Genomic DNA, 19,088 nt, shown 5'->3' on the forward strand with positions numbered 1-19,088 from the left:
TCCCATGCTTACCTCCCCCTCCTTCTCTCTTAGATAGTACTATCTTAATAAAAAAAAAACTTACCTCGCATGTTCTTTATTAAATTCACAGCATGATATTTTAGCACTAGTAGAATTCGTACATTCTGTTAATGAGTTGTTAATTGCAAAGCATTTTGGTAACCAACAGCAGGTACCCATATTTTGCAAACTGCAGCATTGTTGTTGTTATGTTACTGGTAAGAGGGAATTTACAAGTGCAGATACTTTTTGATCAGTGTTTGCTTTGGATTGTGCTGGTGCAGATATTGAATGACAGACCTTCTCTACTGGGGGCATGCGTGGGCATTCGTTCATTCGGTAAATATGTACTTTATACCTACTGTGTGTGGGAAGCTCTAAGCCCTGTGCTTTATGCAGATAAACCTACCTAAATAAATGACATTTTAAAAAGAGAAAATGATGCAGTGTGGTGTCCTGGGCCCTGCCCTGGGCTCCCAGAAGCTAACTTCCAGCAGACTTAAGTAAAGCATAACTTGGTTTGCTTTTATCCTAAACAGACACTGAGAGTGCAGCTGCTGCCAGGCTAAGGAACACCTGATGGGAGATTGGGCTGCATTGTATTAAGTCTGCTTCCGGGGCCTTTTGTGGGGTCCTGGGATGCTGATTACATGGGGGACTTGCATGTAGCGTTTTGGTGGTTCCTATTTAGGAGGCACACTCGTTTTTAATAGCCTCTGCCTTTTCTGATTCTAGGCTGAGAACTAAGAATATTCCTCCTGCCTGCCTAGTTAGGCAGGGTGTTCTTTTTTCTTTAGCAGCAGTAACCAGCCTTGAGAGAGCTGGCAGACCTACAGCCGGTGGAACTTAATTGCTGCAGAAGGAGGTGGAATTGAACGGCTCCTTTTCGAGGCTTGTCCTTTTAAAGGCACTGAAAGTCATTTACATAAGGTGTTGCCTTTTTTATTTGCTTTCTGGTGCTCTGCCACTCGAGCGCCCAGACCCAGTGCTCTCTCTATACAGCTTGTCTCCTCTGGTCACATCAGGGGCAGTCAGCAGCAGAATAACAATTCCATTTCCCCTCCCTTTCTCCCAGAGTGCCCGGCAAGAATTATGGTCATTGTTCGTGTTTAGCTTTGAGTAAATGCCCACGACCTGCAGGATTAAACACAAAAAAGGGACCTTGCAGTCCTCTTGGGAGTGATGCCTACCACGTTTCTGGTCAGTTACACTGGTCATGTGTCCCCCCACCCCCGCCAGCCTCATCTGCTCTTTGTTGAGTGCCTACTGTGTGCCAGGGACCTCTCCAGGACCTTCCTTCACGTGACTCTTGGTTCTCACAGCAGCTCTGTGACTGTCAGTACCAAGACTCCGTGCTTGCTCAAGGCTGTGGAGCCTGGACTTGAACCCTTCCTTTGCCTCCATGCCAGAGACTTCCTTCCAGGTGTGTGTTTGCAAAGCTCTGTCTACTGCGCAGCCCCCCTCGGCTGTGGTAGAGACTGTAGCGTTGGAAGTCTGCACCTCCATAGGAAATAGTACAAGGGAGAGAAATGCAAGGGGGCGGGGGTAGACTTAGTCAAGTCTGATTTATCCTCAGAGAGGCTACTGGTGTCTGTTCAGAAGTCAGGCAGCTAGATGGGAGATTTGAGAATGGTTTGCCTTTGGGTCTGAGTTTAAATTACATACGTACTCAGGGCAGGGACAAGCCCTCATTAACTGTGTTAGCTCAGTGTTCAGAGCTAACTTGAGACAAGCAGAGGCCAGTGATGTTTTGAATTCTTGCTCTGAGCAAAGAGTCAGGTGGGGTCAGGGCTCCTTGAGCTCTTTCAGGAAGTGGAGCGCAGCTCAGGATATTGGCCCTGAGAGTCCAGCTCTATTTGTGTGGGACTTTGCATTGTTCACGGTAAGCGCTCAGTGTGAATTCTGTGCTTTCTTTTCCTTTCCGGAACCAGGACAAGTCCACCATGCCTGAAGTCAGAGACCTTTCAGAAGCCTTGCCGGAGACGTCCATGGACCCCATCACAGGAGTGGGGGTGGTGGCTTCGCGGAACCGAGCCCCGACGGGCTACGATGTAGTAAGTCAGGATTCCGCTTTATACCTTTTGTTCACAGATTCAACAGATATGTACCTCCTGTGCTCAAGACCCTCTGAACCTTGTGTGTAAGATATGTTTCTTCCCTCTAGGCACTTAAGCGGGGAGGGGGAGATCACCAGTGGGCAGGCGGGGAGTGTCCTGGATTGGGAGTCGGAGGGCCTGAGCCCGTCTGGGCGGTCCCTGGCCGAGTCCCTTGACCTTGGGATGCTCATTTTCACCTTCTGTAAAATCCAAGGGTTGGAGTCATTGATTTCCAGTCACTTCTCGTTGTAACATTTCATGAAAAGGATCCAAGTGTCTGAAAGACCCTTGGTGATTGTCATAGAGTGTCCCCCACGTATACATGTCACATACAATCATACAGCTCTTTACCGCTTCCAGAGCAGTTTCCTCCCAGCAGCTCATTTAGCTCTCACGGTTGTGCTGGGAGCGCCAGTAGCGGCATCTCTGCTTTGCTGACGAGGAGAACCCCAGCTCCGGGACGTGAAGGGCCAGAGTCCCCGTCCTTGGGGGTGGCAGGTCAGGACCCGACCCCCGCCAAGTCCAGCGCTCTGACTGACCACACCACCACCGCTCAGCAGGACTTGCCTTGCTTTTCGGCAGGTGTCGGTGGCGGTACAGAAGTCCTGATGGCCGGAACTGGTTCTTTTGTTGTTTCCATAAATAAACTCCGATTTGGGTGGAGCTTTAAAAAAATGCAGAGTAACATCAAGAGGGTTTAGTAAACAGTGACCCTGGTCGTGGGTTCTGAGATTCTTACATCCCTCTTGTTTACGACAGCGTTTTATTCTTGTTCGTTGAGAGGGTGCACCAAGACCGCCTAAAGGAGAGCCTCAGCAGCCAGCACTGGGAACCTGCCGCGGTGATTACATGGGTGTCTGGCTCCCCGGGGTGGGGATGCCAGGCCTGGCCCCGAAGGAGCCCTACGGCAGGGTCTCTCAGCCTTGGCAGGACTGGCGTTTTGGGCCGGAGAATCACAGCTTTATGTGTGAGGCTGTCCTGTGATCCTAGGATGTTTCGCAGCACCCTTGGCCTCTACCTATAGATGCCAGTGGCACCAACCCCCCAAACTGGACAACCAAAAATGTGTCCAGAAATTGCCAGATGCCCCCAGGCTGAGGGGTGGGTGGGCAGGATCAGCCCCCGCTGAGAACGGTGCCGGGTGTAGCGGGTCAGGGCACTGGGTCCTGTGGGAGGGGAGAAGCCTGTTAAAATGCTCCGTGTTGCTTTCCCAGCTGTTTGAAAGCTTATAAACATTTTAAACGTGAAAGGACGAGGGAATCCTTTTTGACAAAGATTTGAGTCTTCCTGCTGCCTGACTTCAAAGCGCTTGTCATAAAATGGACTCATTAGGTATGGCTTTGTGCCATAAAACTCTTGAGGAAGCTAATAAAACTGTTCCCGATTTGAGAAGCCAGTGTCTTTTGATGAATTAGATATGAAGCAGCACGCCGTGCGTGGGGCAGGGCTGGCGCGCACCATCTCTGGGGGAACCGGCCCTGGGGTGCCCTCCTGGGAGGGCTCCTGCCGGGCTCACCCCAGGGCGCGGGCCCCGTCTTCGTGCTCTGCTCTTGTTGGTCTGTGTCCTTCACATCCTGCTGGTGCCTTTGGGGTCCTCATGGATGCTTGCTGGTGGGCGGCAGATGGCCTCTGGTCGTCTGGTTTTCTGAGAGTCTTGGTGAGTCTGACAGGAGCAGAATCCATCCCTATCATTTTCTCCTAACATCCAGCTCAGGGCAGAGGGGCGCCGTGTCAAATGAGTGAAATTAATAAGCACAGCTCATGATTACGCCGCGCATTACAGTGGAAGGTGAGCAGGGCAAGGGGCTCCAGGGTCGGCCTGGCAATTACCCAGCCTCCGCGCCGGGCCAGCGCGGCCGAGCTCCCTCCGGAAGCCCTTTCCGGGAGAGAGTTGGAATCGTCTCGCTGTGCTGACCTCTGGACTCTTCTACATACACCGCTGGCTCCCAAGAGGCCTGACCCTGAGTTCAAGGGCGATGAGGGGAGTTGCTTTTTTATTTTTAATTTTTTAAAAATATATATTTTATTGATATTTTACAGAGAGGAAGGGAGAGGGAACAGAGAGCTAGAAACATCGATGAGAGAGAAACATGGATCAGCTGCCTCCTGCACACCTCCCACTGGGGATGTGTCCGCAACCAAGGTACATGCCCTTGACCGGAATCGAACCCGGGACCCTTCAGTCCGCAGGCCGACGCTCTATCCACTGAGCCAAACCGGTTTCGGCAAGGGGAGTTGCTTTTATCTGGAGTTTTGTGTGAAGTCACCATCCAAACCGGAACGTCAGGTGTTTGACAGTGGCCGGGCCACGGAGAGGCTGAGAGACCTCGCCCCGTCCCATCCGCTGGGGAGCGCTCTGTCCCTGCGCAGTCACATTGGGCACCGTGACCGCGCAGCCCGACAGTTGGGCACCGGATGGATGCTGACCTGGGCAGCACAGCCACTGTCAAATGGGCACAGGCCCTGTTGCCGCTTCAAGTAAAAGATGCCCAGTGTTCGCTTATGAGCATTTAATGTTATAACTCCTTAGGGGCTGAGGGTTATTTGCTAAACTTCTTCATTTATTGTCCTGATTCCTGCATTCCTCTCTGAAATAGTCCCCCCCACCCCCCCAATGCCACGGCCTCGCTGTCATGGAGTGGCTGGTGACGATACTCCTGCCGGCAGAGGGCGGGTGGGTCCCCTGTCCTTGTGACGCCACCCACCTGTGTCATGACCCTCGAAGTTGTCGGTGTTTGCTGAGGGTGGCACATGCTGTTTTTTCATACGTGGATGCTTCAAAGTTGCCTGAAGGGTGAGTAAATGAACTGAAAGGTGGAGGTGGCTGTGAACTTGGTGGCAGGCTCAGGAGCAAGATTGGAGTGGACTGACGGCCCAGTAGAAGTGGGAAGTGACGAGGGAGGCTGAGTGACGATGGCCTTTAAAGAAGGAGGATAGAGGGAAGTGGTCCCTAGAGGATGACGTGGGCTCATGGGTCTTTTTTTCTTTGTTTAAAGGTGGAAAGTGTTGAGCACACTTAGTTGCTGATGGGAAGGAGCCAGCAATGTGTGTGTGGGGGGGGGGGGCGGGGAGGGGTGACAGTGCGGGACAGAGCTGCTGGCTGACAGGGCAGAGCTCCCGAGGGCAGAGGACTGGCATCCTGAGCTGCAGAGTGAAGCCAGGAAGTCATGTCTTCTAGCTCTTCTTCCTGTGGCTTTGTGCTGGGAAGCCAGCTGTGGTCGTGACCTCTGACCTCTGAGGGGATCTCGGGCTGCGTGTGGGCCAGTCATCCGGAAGTCCCCACTTTCATTCCTTCCTTTCTGCTCTCTCGCTCCCTCCATCTCCCTTTCTCTCAGCACTTCTGTTTACTTCTGAAACCAATTAGACCGCAAAACATTTCTTAAAAACTGTGGGCCTTATAATTTATATATGCCCTAAATGTTTTGGGGAGTTTCTAAATAATTGGAAGGTTCAGTTGCTTGAACGGTCAAATGTGAGGGCTTTGGGGGTACCAGGAGAGATCAGGTCCCCTCTTGACCAGTGGCCGTGTCTAGGGGACATAGAGAAGGGATATCTTTAAAATCCTAAACCTGCAAGTAAGGTACTACATTTTACTCACCAAAATAGAAAGAGAAAAGAAAAATCTTATAAACGCTGATGCAAATTCAAGCAGGCTGGTATTTTTATATAGTGCTCAAAGTATTTTAAAGGTCACACGAAAGCATGTGAAGATGGCAATGATACCTAATTAGAAACATAGGGTAGATAGCGAGTGGAGAATGTGGACATACTCACATGTCCCGTCTGATCACAGCTGTCACTTGTATCTCCAGAAAGCTGCAGTTGGGGAGAGGGGCGAGCAGGGCCGGAAGCCACCCTCTTCCTCGCGGCAGAGGACGGGTCGGCCCAAAGCCTCCAGGGCTGTCCTCCGGGAGCCCTGCCCCTGAGAAGCAAAAGCAGAAGCACAGGCAGCAGCTTTTTCCTGCCGCCTCCAGTTCCCTCCCCACGTGGCTCTGCCATCAGGGCTGCTCCCAGTTCGGAAATAACCACAGGCTAACACGTTGGTTTATTTTCAGAACCAGAGCTTGTGTTGATAAAAGGTACCAGGTGTTCCTCCCTTTAGTTTTGTTGGAAAATGCATTAAACTGAGATTTGCTGGAAACAACGGAAAGTGGTTTTATGACCAGCCCTTAGGCCTTTGTATAACTCTGGCATCTTCCCTGGCCATTCCGCTTTGCCCTGCAGAGCTCCGGCCTCGGGGAGTGGAGCGAGCCAGAGAGGATGCACATGGACTGCTTGTGCCTGGCATCCAGGAGGTAGGCGAGAGGCAAACATTGGCTGTTGTTAGGATGAGTCGACCAGAAATAGTGCTGGCCAGCCGCGGTGGCTCAGTGGTTGAGCTTTGGCCCATGAACCAGGAGGTGACCGTTCGATTCCTGGTCAGGGCACATGCCCAGGTTGCAGGCTCAATCCCCAGGAGGGGGCGTGCAGGAGGCAGCTGATCAATGATGTTTCTCTCTTACGGATGTTTCTATCTATCCCTCTCCCTTCCTCTCTCTAAAAATCAATAAAAACATATTGAAAGAAAGAAAGCCTTAAACTGCCTCCTTCTGAACTTTTCTCCCCTACCAACTAGGAATTTCGGTTTTGACCCAAAGATTGCAGTAATGACTTATTCCATAGCGGAGAGGACCCCGGGGGAGCAATCCGGTGTTCCGGTACTTCCTTCGGTTCGCTGGAACTTCCTGTCCATTATTTAGAAAAGCTTCTAACAATGAAACCTCGGTTGGATTGATGGAAAAGATGAGGGACCTGCTTTAATTTTCCTTTCATTGTTTTTGGTTAAACTTTCTATTTTGAGACAGAATCTGCATGGAGTCTTAGGAAGTAGTATGCAGAGATCTTGTTTACCCTTTTCTCCATTTGCCCCCAGCGTAACAACTTGCAAACCCCCAACCTGGATATTGATACACATCTGGTCAAGATACAGAACATTTCTGTTTTTAAATGCACTGGGGACTTTCTCTTTATTCGGGTATGGTGAGGCCAACAGATCAGGAGACAGCTGCCACTGAAAGTTTGTTCTCATGGACCCGAGAGGAGGGGCACACCGCTCCATGCAGCACCGAGAGCGAGCAGAGGCTCCAGGGTCGGTCAGGAGGCGGAGAGCGAGGGGAAAGCTTGGGCAAGAGCCTTTTTTGTGGTTTCCGCAGGAAAGGCGGGAGAGGCAGGCCAAGCGGACTGAGGACTGTCCAGTGTAAATGACCTCAGTGGCTTTGGGCTGTAGAGGTGGCCTCTAGTTGTCAGATACCTGGCCCTGGGCGATTCAGGCAGGGGGAGCGTGTCCCAGCCTGAAGGAGCCTGATAAAAGGCGGCGGATAGAGATAGGGACTCAGGACTAGTTGGTTTATGTTCAAAGTGCTCATAGGTAGGTGGTTTACTGGTTCTAGGAATTAGCTAACCTCCTTTATAACCACTAATGTGTTCTCCATTTCTGTAATTTTGTCATTTCAGAGATGTTTTAGAAATGGTATCATATAGCATGTAACCTGTGGACATGCCCCCCTCGCCCCCTTCAAAAACAGCATAATTCTCAGGAGGTTTATCTGGAGAATGTACTGCATGCGTCAATAGTTTGTTCCTTTTTATTGCTGGGCAGTGTCCATTGGTAAACCTGCACCATGTTTTGTTTAACTGTTTACCCACCGAATGACATCTTGTTTCATTTGGAGCTATCATGGGTAAAACTGCTACCAATAGTCATGAACAGGTTCTATGTTAGCCTAAGTTTTCATTCCTCTGGGATAAGTGTCCAGAGTACAATTGCTGGTCATATGGTAGTTGCATATTTAGTGTTGATGTTTTGTTTTGTTTTTTATGAAAATGCCCAACTACTTCTCTTTGTGGCTATAACATTTTACATTTCCACCAGAAATGTACCAATGATCCCGTTTCTACCATCCTTTCCAGCACTTGTCATTGTCAATATTTTTTGTGTTCGCCATTCTGATAGATGTGTAGTGATAACTCGTTTGGTTTTAATTTGTATTACTCTAGTGGCTAATGATGTTCAACATCTTCTCATGTGCTTATTTGCCATCTCTGTGTCCTCAATAAAAGGCCACTTCATGTCTTCCTCATCTTCTAATTGAATTGTTTGTGTGTGTTTTTTTTTACTGTTGAGTTTTAAGAGGTCTTTATATATTTAGGTATGAGTGTTTGGTTGATTATGTGATTTGCAAATATTTTCTTCTGGTGTACTTGTCTTTTTATCTTAACAGGGTCTTTTACAGAGCAAGAATTTAAAATTTTCGTGAAGTCTGATTTGTCACTTTTTAAATTTATCAATCATGTCTTTGGTGTCAAATCTAAGAACTCTTAGTCTAGAACCTGAAGATTTCCCCTATTTTTTTCTGTAAGTTTGATAGTTTTACATTTAACATTTAATTTAAGTCTGGTACATTTTGATTTAGTTTTATATAAAGTGTGAACTTAGGTTACAGTTCTTCTGCCCCCACCCCCTGCCCTATAGATGAACAACTGCTCAGTACCATTAGTTGAAAAGGCAATCTTTCCTTCTGAATTGCTTTTCAAACATTAAAAAAAAAAAATCAATTGGGCATATTTGGGTGGCTCTCTATTCAGTTCTATTCTATGCATCTAGCCCTCTGCCAGTGGCACACAGTATCGATTATTGCAGCTACATAGTAAGTCTTGAAATTGGGTAGAATGATACTTCTCATTTTATTCTTCTTCTAAAAAAAAAAAGTTATAGCTGTTCAGGTTCCTTTGTGTTGTCCCATATAAATGTTAGAATAATCTTGCCTATATCAATAAAAATTTTGCTGGAATTTAGATGGTAAATATTTAGAAGGGGGTTTAGACCCAATTCCAACATGGGTCTAAATAAGCGGTAAGTTCAACAGTTCGAACGCTATCTACCTGCAGACAGCATCAGACTCACAGGTTAAGGGCTCAGTCCCATAGAACTACCCCGGCCTCGCTTCACATGCCAATTGCAAGTCCAGGTTGTCCCCTGTGCTTCTGCCAGACCAGCTATGGATCAGAAATTCAACAACCCCCTTCTCAGGTTTGATTAATTCCCAGAACTCAGAGAAAGCTTTTCTTTACTAGATCGCCCGTTTCTTATAAAAGGATACAACTCAGGAGCACCCAGATGGAAGACATGCATAGCACAAGGTATGCGGAAAGCTCACGGAGCTTCCGGCCCTCTCTCCCAGCGTGCCACTCTCCCCAAATCTCCACAGGTCATGACCCTGGAAGCTCTCCGTACTCCATCCTTTTGGGGTTTTCAGGAGGCTTCATTACGTAGGTATTGTTGATTAAATTATTGACCACTGGTGATTGGTTTAAACACCAGTCTTCTTCCCTCCCTGGAAATCAAGGAAAAGGTTGTACTAAAAGTTCCAAATTTATGTGTAGAATTATTTGTAGCATTCCCTTATTATTATTTTGGTGTCTGCAGAGCCTATAATATTCTCTGACTCTGATATTGATCATTTGTATGTTCTCTTTATCTTTGTCAGTCTTAGAAGTTTGTCCATTTTATTAACAATTTCAAAACAACCAGCTCTTGGTTTCATTGATTTTTACCCTATTTTTCTGTTTTCAATTTCATTGATTTCTGTTTTTATACTTATTATTTACTTCCTTCTGCTTGTTTTGGGTTTATTTTGCTCTTTTTCTAGGTTCTTAAGGTAGGAACTTAGATACTGAGTTGAGACTTTTCCTCATTTCTAATGTACACATTTAGTGCTATTAATTTCCCTCTTGGCACTGCTTTAGCTATGTCCCACAAGTTTTCATATACTTTATCTTCATTTTCATCCTGTTCAATGTATTTTAAATTTTTCTTCACATTTCTTCTTTGGGTTATTTAGAATTGTGTTGTTTAGTTTTTAAGCAGTTAGAGATTTTCCAATTATCTGTCTGTTACTGTTTTCTAGTTTGATTTCATTGTGTTTGGAGAACACACTCTTGTATGATGTCAATTTTTAAAAATTTGTTGAGGTTTGTTTCATAGCCCATGAAATGGTCTGTTTTAGCATGTGTTCCATGGTCACTTGAAAAGACTGTGTGCTCTGTTGTTCTTGAGTGGAATTTTTTAAAAAGAGAGATTAGATCCTTTTGGTTGATAGTGTTGTTGTCTTCTTTATCCTTGCTGCTTTTCTGTCTAGTTATTCTCTCCGTTTTAGAGAGCGGTGAAGTTCCCAGCTGTACTGTTGGAATTATTCTTTGTTCCTTTCATTTCATCAGTTTTTGCTTCACATGTTTTTCAGCAGTGTTGTCTGATGCATGCACATTTAGGATTGCTATCTCTTTTTGGTGTGTTGGCCATTTTATTATTATATAATGTCTCTTTCTGTCTTGTAATTATCTTAGCTCCAAAGTATATTTTATCTAATATCAGTATAGCTAGTTCTGCTTCCTTTTAATTAAGGTTTTCATGATATATCTTTTTTCATACTTTTTCTTCCAATCTGCTTATACCATTATATTGGAAATAAGTTTCTTGTAGACAGCATATAGTTAGATCATGTTTTTAAATCCACCCCTCTGCAAATTGCTGTCTTCTAATTGGTCTATTTAGATCAGGGGTCCTCAAACTTTTTAAACAGGGGGCCAGTTCACTGTCCCTCAGACCGTTGGAGGGCCGGACTGTAGTTTAAAAAACTATGAACAAATTCCTATGCGCACTGCGGGCCCAGGACGAGTCGGCTGCTAAGCAGGACAGGCAGCGGCACCCGGTGGACTGGATAAATGTCCTCGGCGGGCCACATGTGGCCCGCGGGCCGTAGTTTGAGGACGCCTGATTAGATCATTTATATTTAACGTAATTATTGATATGTTTGGGCTTAAACCTGCCATTTAATTTTTTATTTTATGTTTATTCTATGTTTTTTATTGTTTGTTTCTGTATTCTTTTTCCAGCCTTCTTTTGGATTACTTGGAAGTTTGTTAGAATTTCATTTTGGCTTATTGAAATGTTTTTGAGTTTATTTTGTTGTATAGCATTTTTAGTGGTTGCTTTAGGTAGTACATTACGTGTGTCAGTGTCTGTGTGTGTGTGTATCTGGTAACTTCATTTTACTAGTTCAAGTGAAGTATAGAACCCTTACTCTCTTTTGTGTCCCTTTACGCTCCCTTATTTATAATATAATTGACTTAAATATTTCCATACCAGTGTTATAATATTTGCTTCTACCATCAAACATAATTTAGAAAATTCAAAAGGAGAAGTCTATTTACCCATGTTTTTATATACCATGTTTTTTATTTCCTTTTTGATGTTTCAAAGTTTCTTTAAAAAAAAATCATTTCTTTTCTGATTAGAGAACTTCTTTAGCAATTCTTCTAGAGTATGTCTGCTGGCGGAAAATTCTCTTAGTTTTCCTTTATCTGAGAATGTCTTTATTTCCTGTTCATTTCTGAAGGATATTTCACGGAATATAGGATTCTGGGTTGACAGTTCTTTTAGCACTTGAAAAATGATGTGTTATTTCCTTCTGGCCACTGTGATTTCTAATGAGAACTCTGCCATCATTCGAATTGTTGTTCCCCTATAAGTAAAGTGTTGTTCCATTCTCAATTCTTCAAACATTTTTCTTTGTCCTAATTTTTCAGGAGTTTGATTTTGATGTGTCCTGGTGTGGATTTATTTGGATTTATCATGTTTAGAGTCTGCTTACCTTCTTGACTCGGTAGAGTTATGCCTGTTGTTAAATTTAGGAAGTTTTTAGCCATTATTTCTTCAGGTACTTTTTCAACCTCACTCTGTTCCTACTCCTCTGGAACTCTGATGAAAGGAGAGTTAGATCTTTTGTTAGAGTCCACAATTCCCCGAGGCTCTGTTCATTTTTTGTTCAGTCTATTTTCTCTCTGTTGTTCACATTAGGTCATTTCTATTCTATCTCCCAGTTCACTGATTCTTTCTCTCTCTCTTCTGTTCTGCGGCCGAGTCCATCCATTATGTTTATTTCAGTTATTGTATTTTTCAGTTCTGAAATTTCAATTTGGTTCTTCTTTATATTTTCTATTTATTCACTGAGACTTTCTATTTCTTTGCTGAGATTCTCTACTTTTCATTTGTTTTGAGCATGTTCATAATTGTTCAGCGAAGCGTTTTCCTGATGGCTGCTTTAAACTTTTTTTGTCTCCCCCCCCAGATAATTCAAACATCTCTGTCATCCTGATTTGGGCTCTGTAGATTGTCTTTTTAAATTCAGTTTGAGATCGTTCTGTTTCTTGGTGCTTTTCTTTGAGGAGTGGGTTTTGGCTGAAGCCTGGAAATGTTGGGTATGTATTATGAGACTCTGGAAAATAATACAATAATTAATACATAATAATAATATAAGAATAAACTGTTTGTGTGCTCACAACTGCAAACCTACTTGTACTTTAGCTGACTCCTCTGACACTGCTCTGGCAGGAGAAGGAGGACACCCAACTCTTTCCTGCCAGGTAGGAGTAGAAGTTCAGTCTCCCCACTAGGCCTCCACTTACACCCCCTGGCGGGAGTGCCTCATTACAGCCCCCTGGTGGCCCCCACTGACATCACAGGGGTGAAAGTCCGGACTTTCCACCAGGTTTCTCCAGCATCACTCCACTGGCAGGAGAGGGAAGCCTCGTTGCTGCCTGGTGGGGATGAAAGTCCTGGCTCGCTAGCTGGCCCGCCCTGACCCCATCTCATCAGAGGTGTTGGGATGCCTTGTTAAAGCCCGGTGAGGGTGGAGGTCTAGTCCTCCTACTCTGGCTTTACTGGCATGGGTGGGGTGGGGCCACAGTGTGTTAGGTGGTGTTTGGCTGGAGTAGATCTGTTATTGGGCAATGGATCTGTTATTGCCTAGAGAGAAAGCAGGCTTTCGTTAGGGCTTTTTTGGTCTGTGTCTGTTGCTGCTCCAGGTCTGGGGTGTGTGGGGCACAAAGAAACCACAGGACTCACCACATGGTTGCTCCTTGGGTCCCGAGGTCCCCGGATGTCTGCCTTCTCCTCTCACCCTTTAGAGGCCACTTACGGTACTTCCATATAACGTCCGGGATTTGTTGTATTTGTGGGAGGAATAGGAAAATGTGTATCTTATTTCATATTCCTGGAAGGGGAAGTCCTGGCTTGCTCTAGTTTTATGTTAATATCGGGTTAACCAAAAAACCTTTTTATTTCAAAGCCTGTCAGACATCGTTCCTAAACATCGATATTCAGCCTTACGTACACAGGCAAGAGAGATGCCACTGCATGTCTATAAAATAATTGCCAGTTATTCCTTAATGTCTGCACGATTCAAAATGCGTTAGGCCGCCTTTCTCAGTTTTTGTGGTCCACACTGATAGTGTTAAGGGACTGCTTGCATGAGGGATGGTGCATGTGGGGAGGGGACATGTAGCTGGAGTTGAGAATTGCGGGAGGTGGGCTGTATTATTGAGAGATGGAGGTCACTGAAGGGGACAGACGTCCCTTACCGTGAGAGACCTCCCAGTGAGGGAGATGAGACTAGGAGGAAGAATCGGCTCTAGTTCTCGAAGTCGTCAGACATTCAGGGCATCTAGCGATCAGTTCTATTAATTAGTTGATTATGTGTGAACTGATGTTTTGTTTTATTAACAGGTTAACGGTTTGGTCTATATCTTTCCAATCCTTTTTCTATGATTTTGCAAATACTTTTCCACACACACACAAACACACACACACATACATATATACATATACACATACATACATACACAGGGTGGGGCAAAAGTAGGTTTACAGTTGTTCACATGGTAAATAATACAATAATTAATAAATAATATAAGAATAAACTGTTTTGTGTGCTCATGACTGTAAACCTACTTTTGCCCCACCGTGTGTGTGTGTGTGTGTGTGTGTGTGTGTGCTTGTGTAGGCGGGGAGGAAGCAGGAGAGGGAGAGGCTGCAGTTTAGTGATGAAAAACAGAGACTCTGGAACCCTCGTACTTCGGTTCACATCTGGCTCTGCCGCTTATGAGCTCTGTGACCTGGTCAAGGCACTTTACCTCTCAGTGCTTCCATTTTCCTGTCTTTAAAGTGGGGGTTATTCACAGAACCCTCCTCACAGATTGTGGTGAGCGTTAAAGGAGCTAATGTTCATAAAGTGCTTAAAACAGTAACTTGCATTACCTTGAGCCATGCACCTATTATTAATATTATTATTACTGGAGGCCTGGTGCACGGATTCGTGCACACTCAAAGTAAATTAATTAGAAGGTGGCCAGTGGGCGGGACGGGGCGAGGCGGGACGGGGCGAGGCGGGCCGGACACGCCCTGGAGCCAACCTCGCACGGTCCCTCCCTGGCTGGCTGCACCTGGGGTGGCACCGGGGCTCGAAGGGCATCTGTGGAGTGAACGGGGTCCCAACGGCAGGTGGGGTCCCTCAGCCTGGGCTGCAGGGATCAGCCGAAACCAACTGGCAGTCCAACATCCCCCGAGGGGTCCCAGAGTGTGAAAGGGCACTCTGCAAAGTTGCTGTCACTTGGCAGCTCCTGCGATGAGCGTCTGCCCCCTGGAGGTCAGTGTGCATCACACCTACCAGCTGGTCGGCCAGTCTGTCAGTCGCTTACACTGTTATATATGTAGGTTACTGTTATTAGTCCATGTTCTACATAATCTTCTTTCTTCTTTTCTTTAACAACTATGTAGGGAATCTTTCCATAACAGCATCGTTCTTTTTAATGGTTGCTTTTCTACTGTAACTCGTTAGTCACTGCCTGCTAATTCAATTAAAATTTTTTTCTTTGGTCTTTGAAAAGCAATGCTGTGATAAGTATCCCTGTACATATGTCTCTGGGTGTGTGCTGATGGGTAAAAGGATGTGCACATTTAAAATTTTAGTAGCTACCACCAATAGCTTTTCAAAAATGCTTTACTAACTTACATATACTCCCAGTAAATGGTAGACAGTAGTTTCTGTTTACCCTCATTCTTACCGTCACTCTTTATTATCAGTCTTGTTACTTTCATTTTTTCCAAACTAGGAGCACATGGTGTGAATTTGGAGTTCTGTTAATGGTAAGGAGGTTGAGCATCTTTTAATGTTTATGGGCCATTTGTATTTTTCTGTGAATTTCCTGTTTTTGAAGTTGACTCATTTGGTTGGCTTTTTCTTATTGACTGGTAGGATTCCCTGATATATTCTGTTTGTTCTTTGACTATTATATATGTTACATGTATTTTTCTCTCAGTTCATCATTGCCTTTCAACTTTGTTTATAGTATCAAAGTTTGCTGATTATTGTTCATCTTATCAAAGTCCCATCTGTCAATTTCTTTTTGGTCTTAAAGATATAGCTAGATGTTAAAGGTACTAGGTGAAAGTATTATGAGAAGTAGTATATTTACATAGTCTCAAAGTATTTCTCACAAAATACTTAGTTGCAAAGAATAAAAGTGGGGAACCAAACAGATACCACATTAAGCAAGTTACTGGTTAACATAACCAATAATGAGACAGATAGATATCAAGTGCCTCTTGATATGATACACTGTGAAGAATACAGCATATAAATAAAGAAAGAGAGAGAGAGAGAAAGAGAGAGAGAGAGAGAGAGAGAGAGAGAGAGAGAGAGAGAGAGAGAGAAAGAGAGAAAGGAGGAGAGAAAAAACAAATGTGGTAAAGTATTAACATTATAGGGAATCTGCGTAAAGGGTAATACACAGGAATTCTTTGTTATTTTTTGTAGCTTACCTCTAAATCTTAAATAATTTCAAAATAACATGATACAGTTCTTCATTTAAGTCTTCTTCAGTTTCTCTCATCAGCCATTTTTAGGTTTTAGTGTATAAGTTATACAGATATTTTGTCAAATTTATCCTTAAGCATTTCATATTTTTTATGCTCTTGTAAATGGTATTCAGTGTTACTTTAAAAAAATTTTTTCCCTTTATTGATTAAGGTATTACATATGTGTCCTTATCCCCCCATTGTCCCCTTCCCCCACAACCATGCCCTCACACCCCTGGTGTCCGTGTCCATTGGTTAGGCCTATATGCATTCGTACAAGTCCTTTGGTTGATCTCTCCCCCTTAACCCACCACTTTTTAATGCCCAGTCTGTATGCCCTTTTCTTTCTTTCTCTTGCCCTGGAGCACTAACTAGAACATTCAATACACTGTTGAGTTGAACTCGGGAAGGCAGACATCCTTGCCTTATTCCAGATTGTAGGGGAAAATCACTCAGTGTTTCACCACTTAAATGTGATATTAGCTGTAGCTTTTCTTTCTATCTTTTCTTTTTTTGTAGACACTATCTAATAAGCTTACTGCGTACCCTTCCAGAGAGTTTTCATCATACAGGGATGTTGAATTTTGTCAAATGCTTTATTGAGATAATCATATTGCTTTTCCTTTGTAGTCTCTTAGTATGATGAAATATCTGATTGATTTTTGATGTTAAATCAAACTTGGATTTCTTGGATAAACCCCACATGGACATAGTACATTGCTCTTTTAATGTATTGTTAGATTTGATTTGCTAAGATGTTGCTGAGACATTTTATGATATCGTAGTGAGAAATATTGATTGATCTGTGGTTTTCTTAGAACCTTTTTGTCTGGTTTTGGTATTAGGGTAATGCTCATCTCATATAATGAGGTGGGAAGTGTTTCTTTCTCATCTGTTTTCTAGAATATTTAATGTAAAACTGGTATTTTTCTTTAAATGTTTGTAAAATTCACTAGTGAAACTATCTGGACCTGGACCTGGGTAAGTTTTTAACAACATTTCAAGTTTTAAAATAGAGTTCTATTCAAGTTTTTCCATTTAGGTTTTTCAGTGCCTGGACATAAAGTTGTTCATAATATCTTCTTATATTTTTAACATCTCTAGAACCTGTAGGATATGCTCTTATTCATTCCTAATCATGATCATTGGTGTTATCTCTCTTTTTCCCTCCCCAGGCTGCCTAGACTTGTATCAATTTATTGATCTTCTCAAAGAACCAGCATTTGGTTTTATTTTCTTTATCATTTTTATGTATTCTGTTTTATTATTTTCTCTTTATTATTGCCTTTCTTCTGCTTACTTTGGGTTTAATGTTCTAGTTTTTTAAGGGAAGTTTTGATTATTGATTTGCAATCTCTCTTCATTTCTAATGTAAGCATTTTAATACTATGAATTTCCCTCTAAACTCTGCATTAGCTGTATCCCTGAATGTTATTATTTTGTATTTAAATTTAATTCCATTCACAATACTGTTTAATTTCCCTTTTGATTTTTCTTTGACCCGTGGCTTATTTAGATGTGTGTTGACTTGCTTCCATGACTTTGGGGATTTTCTATATATTTTTTTCTGTTATTGACATCTTATGTAATCCCATGTCATCAGAGAGAAAACTCAGTTTTATGGCCTAGAAAAGGAGTTTTCTATAAAGGTCCAGATAGTAAATATTTTAAGCTTTGTGGGCCACCTGTGGTCTCTCTTGCATATTGATTTTTTTAATTCTTAAAAATATAAAAACCATTTGCAATTCATAGGCTGTGCACAAAGAGGCTACAGGCTGTAGATGGTCTCTGGGCTCCAGCCTGGACTATGATCTGTCTTGGTAAATGTTCCATGTACACCTGAAAAGAATGGACTTCCTGCTGTTGTTGCTGTTGGAAATTTTCTGGGCGTTATTAAAAGAGTTCTCCTTCACCTCTCTTTTTTTTTCTGAGGCTCTAATTACATGCATATAGACCAATTAATATTTTCCCACAGCTCAAGAAGCTAGAAAAACACATGGAAGGAAATAATAAAGTTAGAATGAGAAATCAGAAGTAAAAGGAGGGAGAATTGGTAATTGAGAATTGATCCTTTGTAAAAAGCACAATAGATAAACTTTTTGGCAAATATGATAGTAAAAGGAAATAAATATAAGCAGAATTTAGATTGAGAAAAGGGAAGTGAGAGTATAAGGAGATTTGAAAATTATAAGAGACTATGATGAATAGCTCCTATGTGTAACCTTATGTGACTAAAATGAAAATCTTGATGAGTTAGATCATTGCTACAGCTATTTAAGAAGAAGAAATCCAATAACAAACCTGTATCAAAGGAAGAAATTGCAAAAGTCATTGGAGAATTATTTCCAACAAAAGCACTAGGCCTAAATTGTTTTAAGGTAGCATTCCCTAAAATCGTCAAGGAACTGGTAATTCCCACATTCTGCAAACTATATAAAAGCTTTGGAAAAGGATGGGAAGCTTCTGAGTGAGTATAGAGGAAAGCTCATTTTTTTAAAAAAGTAATTTTCTTCTGTCTAGCAGCCTCATTGAACCTTTTATTGTTCCGAATTCCAACCTACCACTCACCCCCACCTGATTTCTGGGCTATTTCCTGACCCTTTGATCATGGTTTAAGCTGACAGTGTTTGGAAGGTTTATGTGATAGGAAATTATGGGATTGCAGATTCCACTGTGTTTGTGGAGAGGACCAGACGAGAGGGCAAGAGTGTGAGAAGGGCTTGATCCGCTGACTGAGCAAATATCCAGCAACTCTGTTCTCACTGTCCTTCCTTGCAGCCGCCGGAACTGCCCCCATGCAGCTCCCTAACTCTGCTCCAGCCTCACCTTTCCTGTAGGATTGCCTGTGGAAACTGTCGAAAAAACCGGCTACTCACCTGCTTAGAATTGTTCTCCAGCCAGCTTTCTGTTTTTAGACTCCAAGGCAGATTCATTGTTTTATTTATTTCTGAGTGTTCAGCAACTAGCACTCAGAAGGGGTTTGTCAAACGGATGGACTTCCCTGGAACCTAAGACTTATTTTGATTTGCCCTTGCCTGCCTTCTCACCCCCATCCTACCCCCTTGAACTCTGCGTAGTTTCTCAGCTGTGCTGTTCCCACGCCGTCCCTCTCCCTGTGGAGTGACGTCATAGCGCTTTGTGTTTTGATGGTGGGCTTACTCTCCTTTGTTGCGGCTCTTACCACTTTTTAACCACAGCTTCGGCCGGTGTGTATCTCTGCATCGCAAGGCGTCTTCCATAGGGCTGCCCCCATACCCAGC

At 43.7% G+C, this 19,088-nt stretch overlaps 1 protein-coding gene across 3 annotated transcripts in view; it reads left to right on the forward strand.

The window, feature by feature from the left end:
* MVB12B (multivesicular body subunit 12B) overlaps positions 1 to 19,088 on the forward strand; it is a 159,091-nt gene that overhangs the window by 12,613 nt on the left and 127,390 nt on the right. For all 3 annotated transcript variants that reach the window (XM_080668686.1, XM_080668687.1, XM_080668688.1), the window contains exon 2: positions 1,932 to 2,054. In XM_080668686.1, coding sequence (XP_080524812.1) covers positions 1,932 to 2,054 — 123 coding nt within the window. The remainder of the gene's footprint in view (positions 1 to 1,931; positions 2,055 to 19,088) is intronic.

Source organism: Plecotus auritus, assembly GCF_963455305.1.
Source record: "Plecotus auritus genome assembly, chromosome: 5".
NCBI lineage: Eukaryota > Metazoa > Chordata > Mammalia > Chiroptera > Vespertilionidae > Plecotus > Plecotus auritus.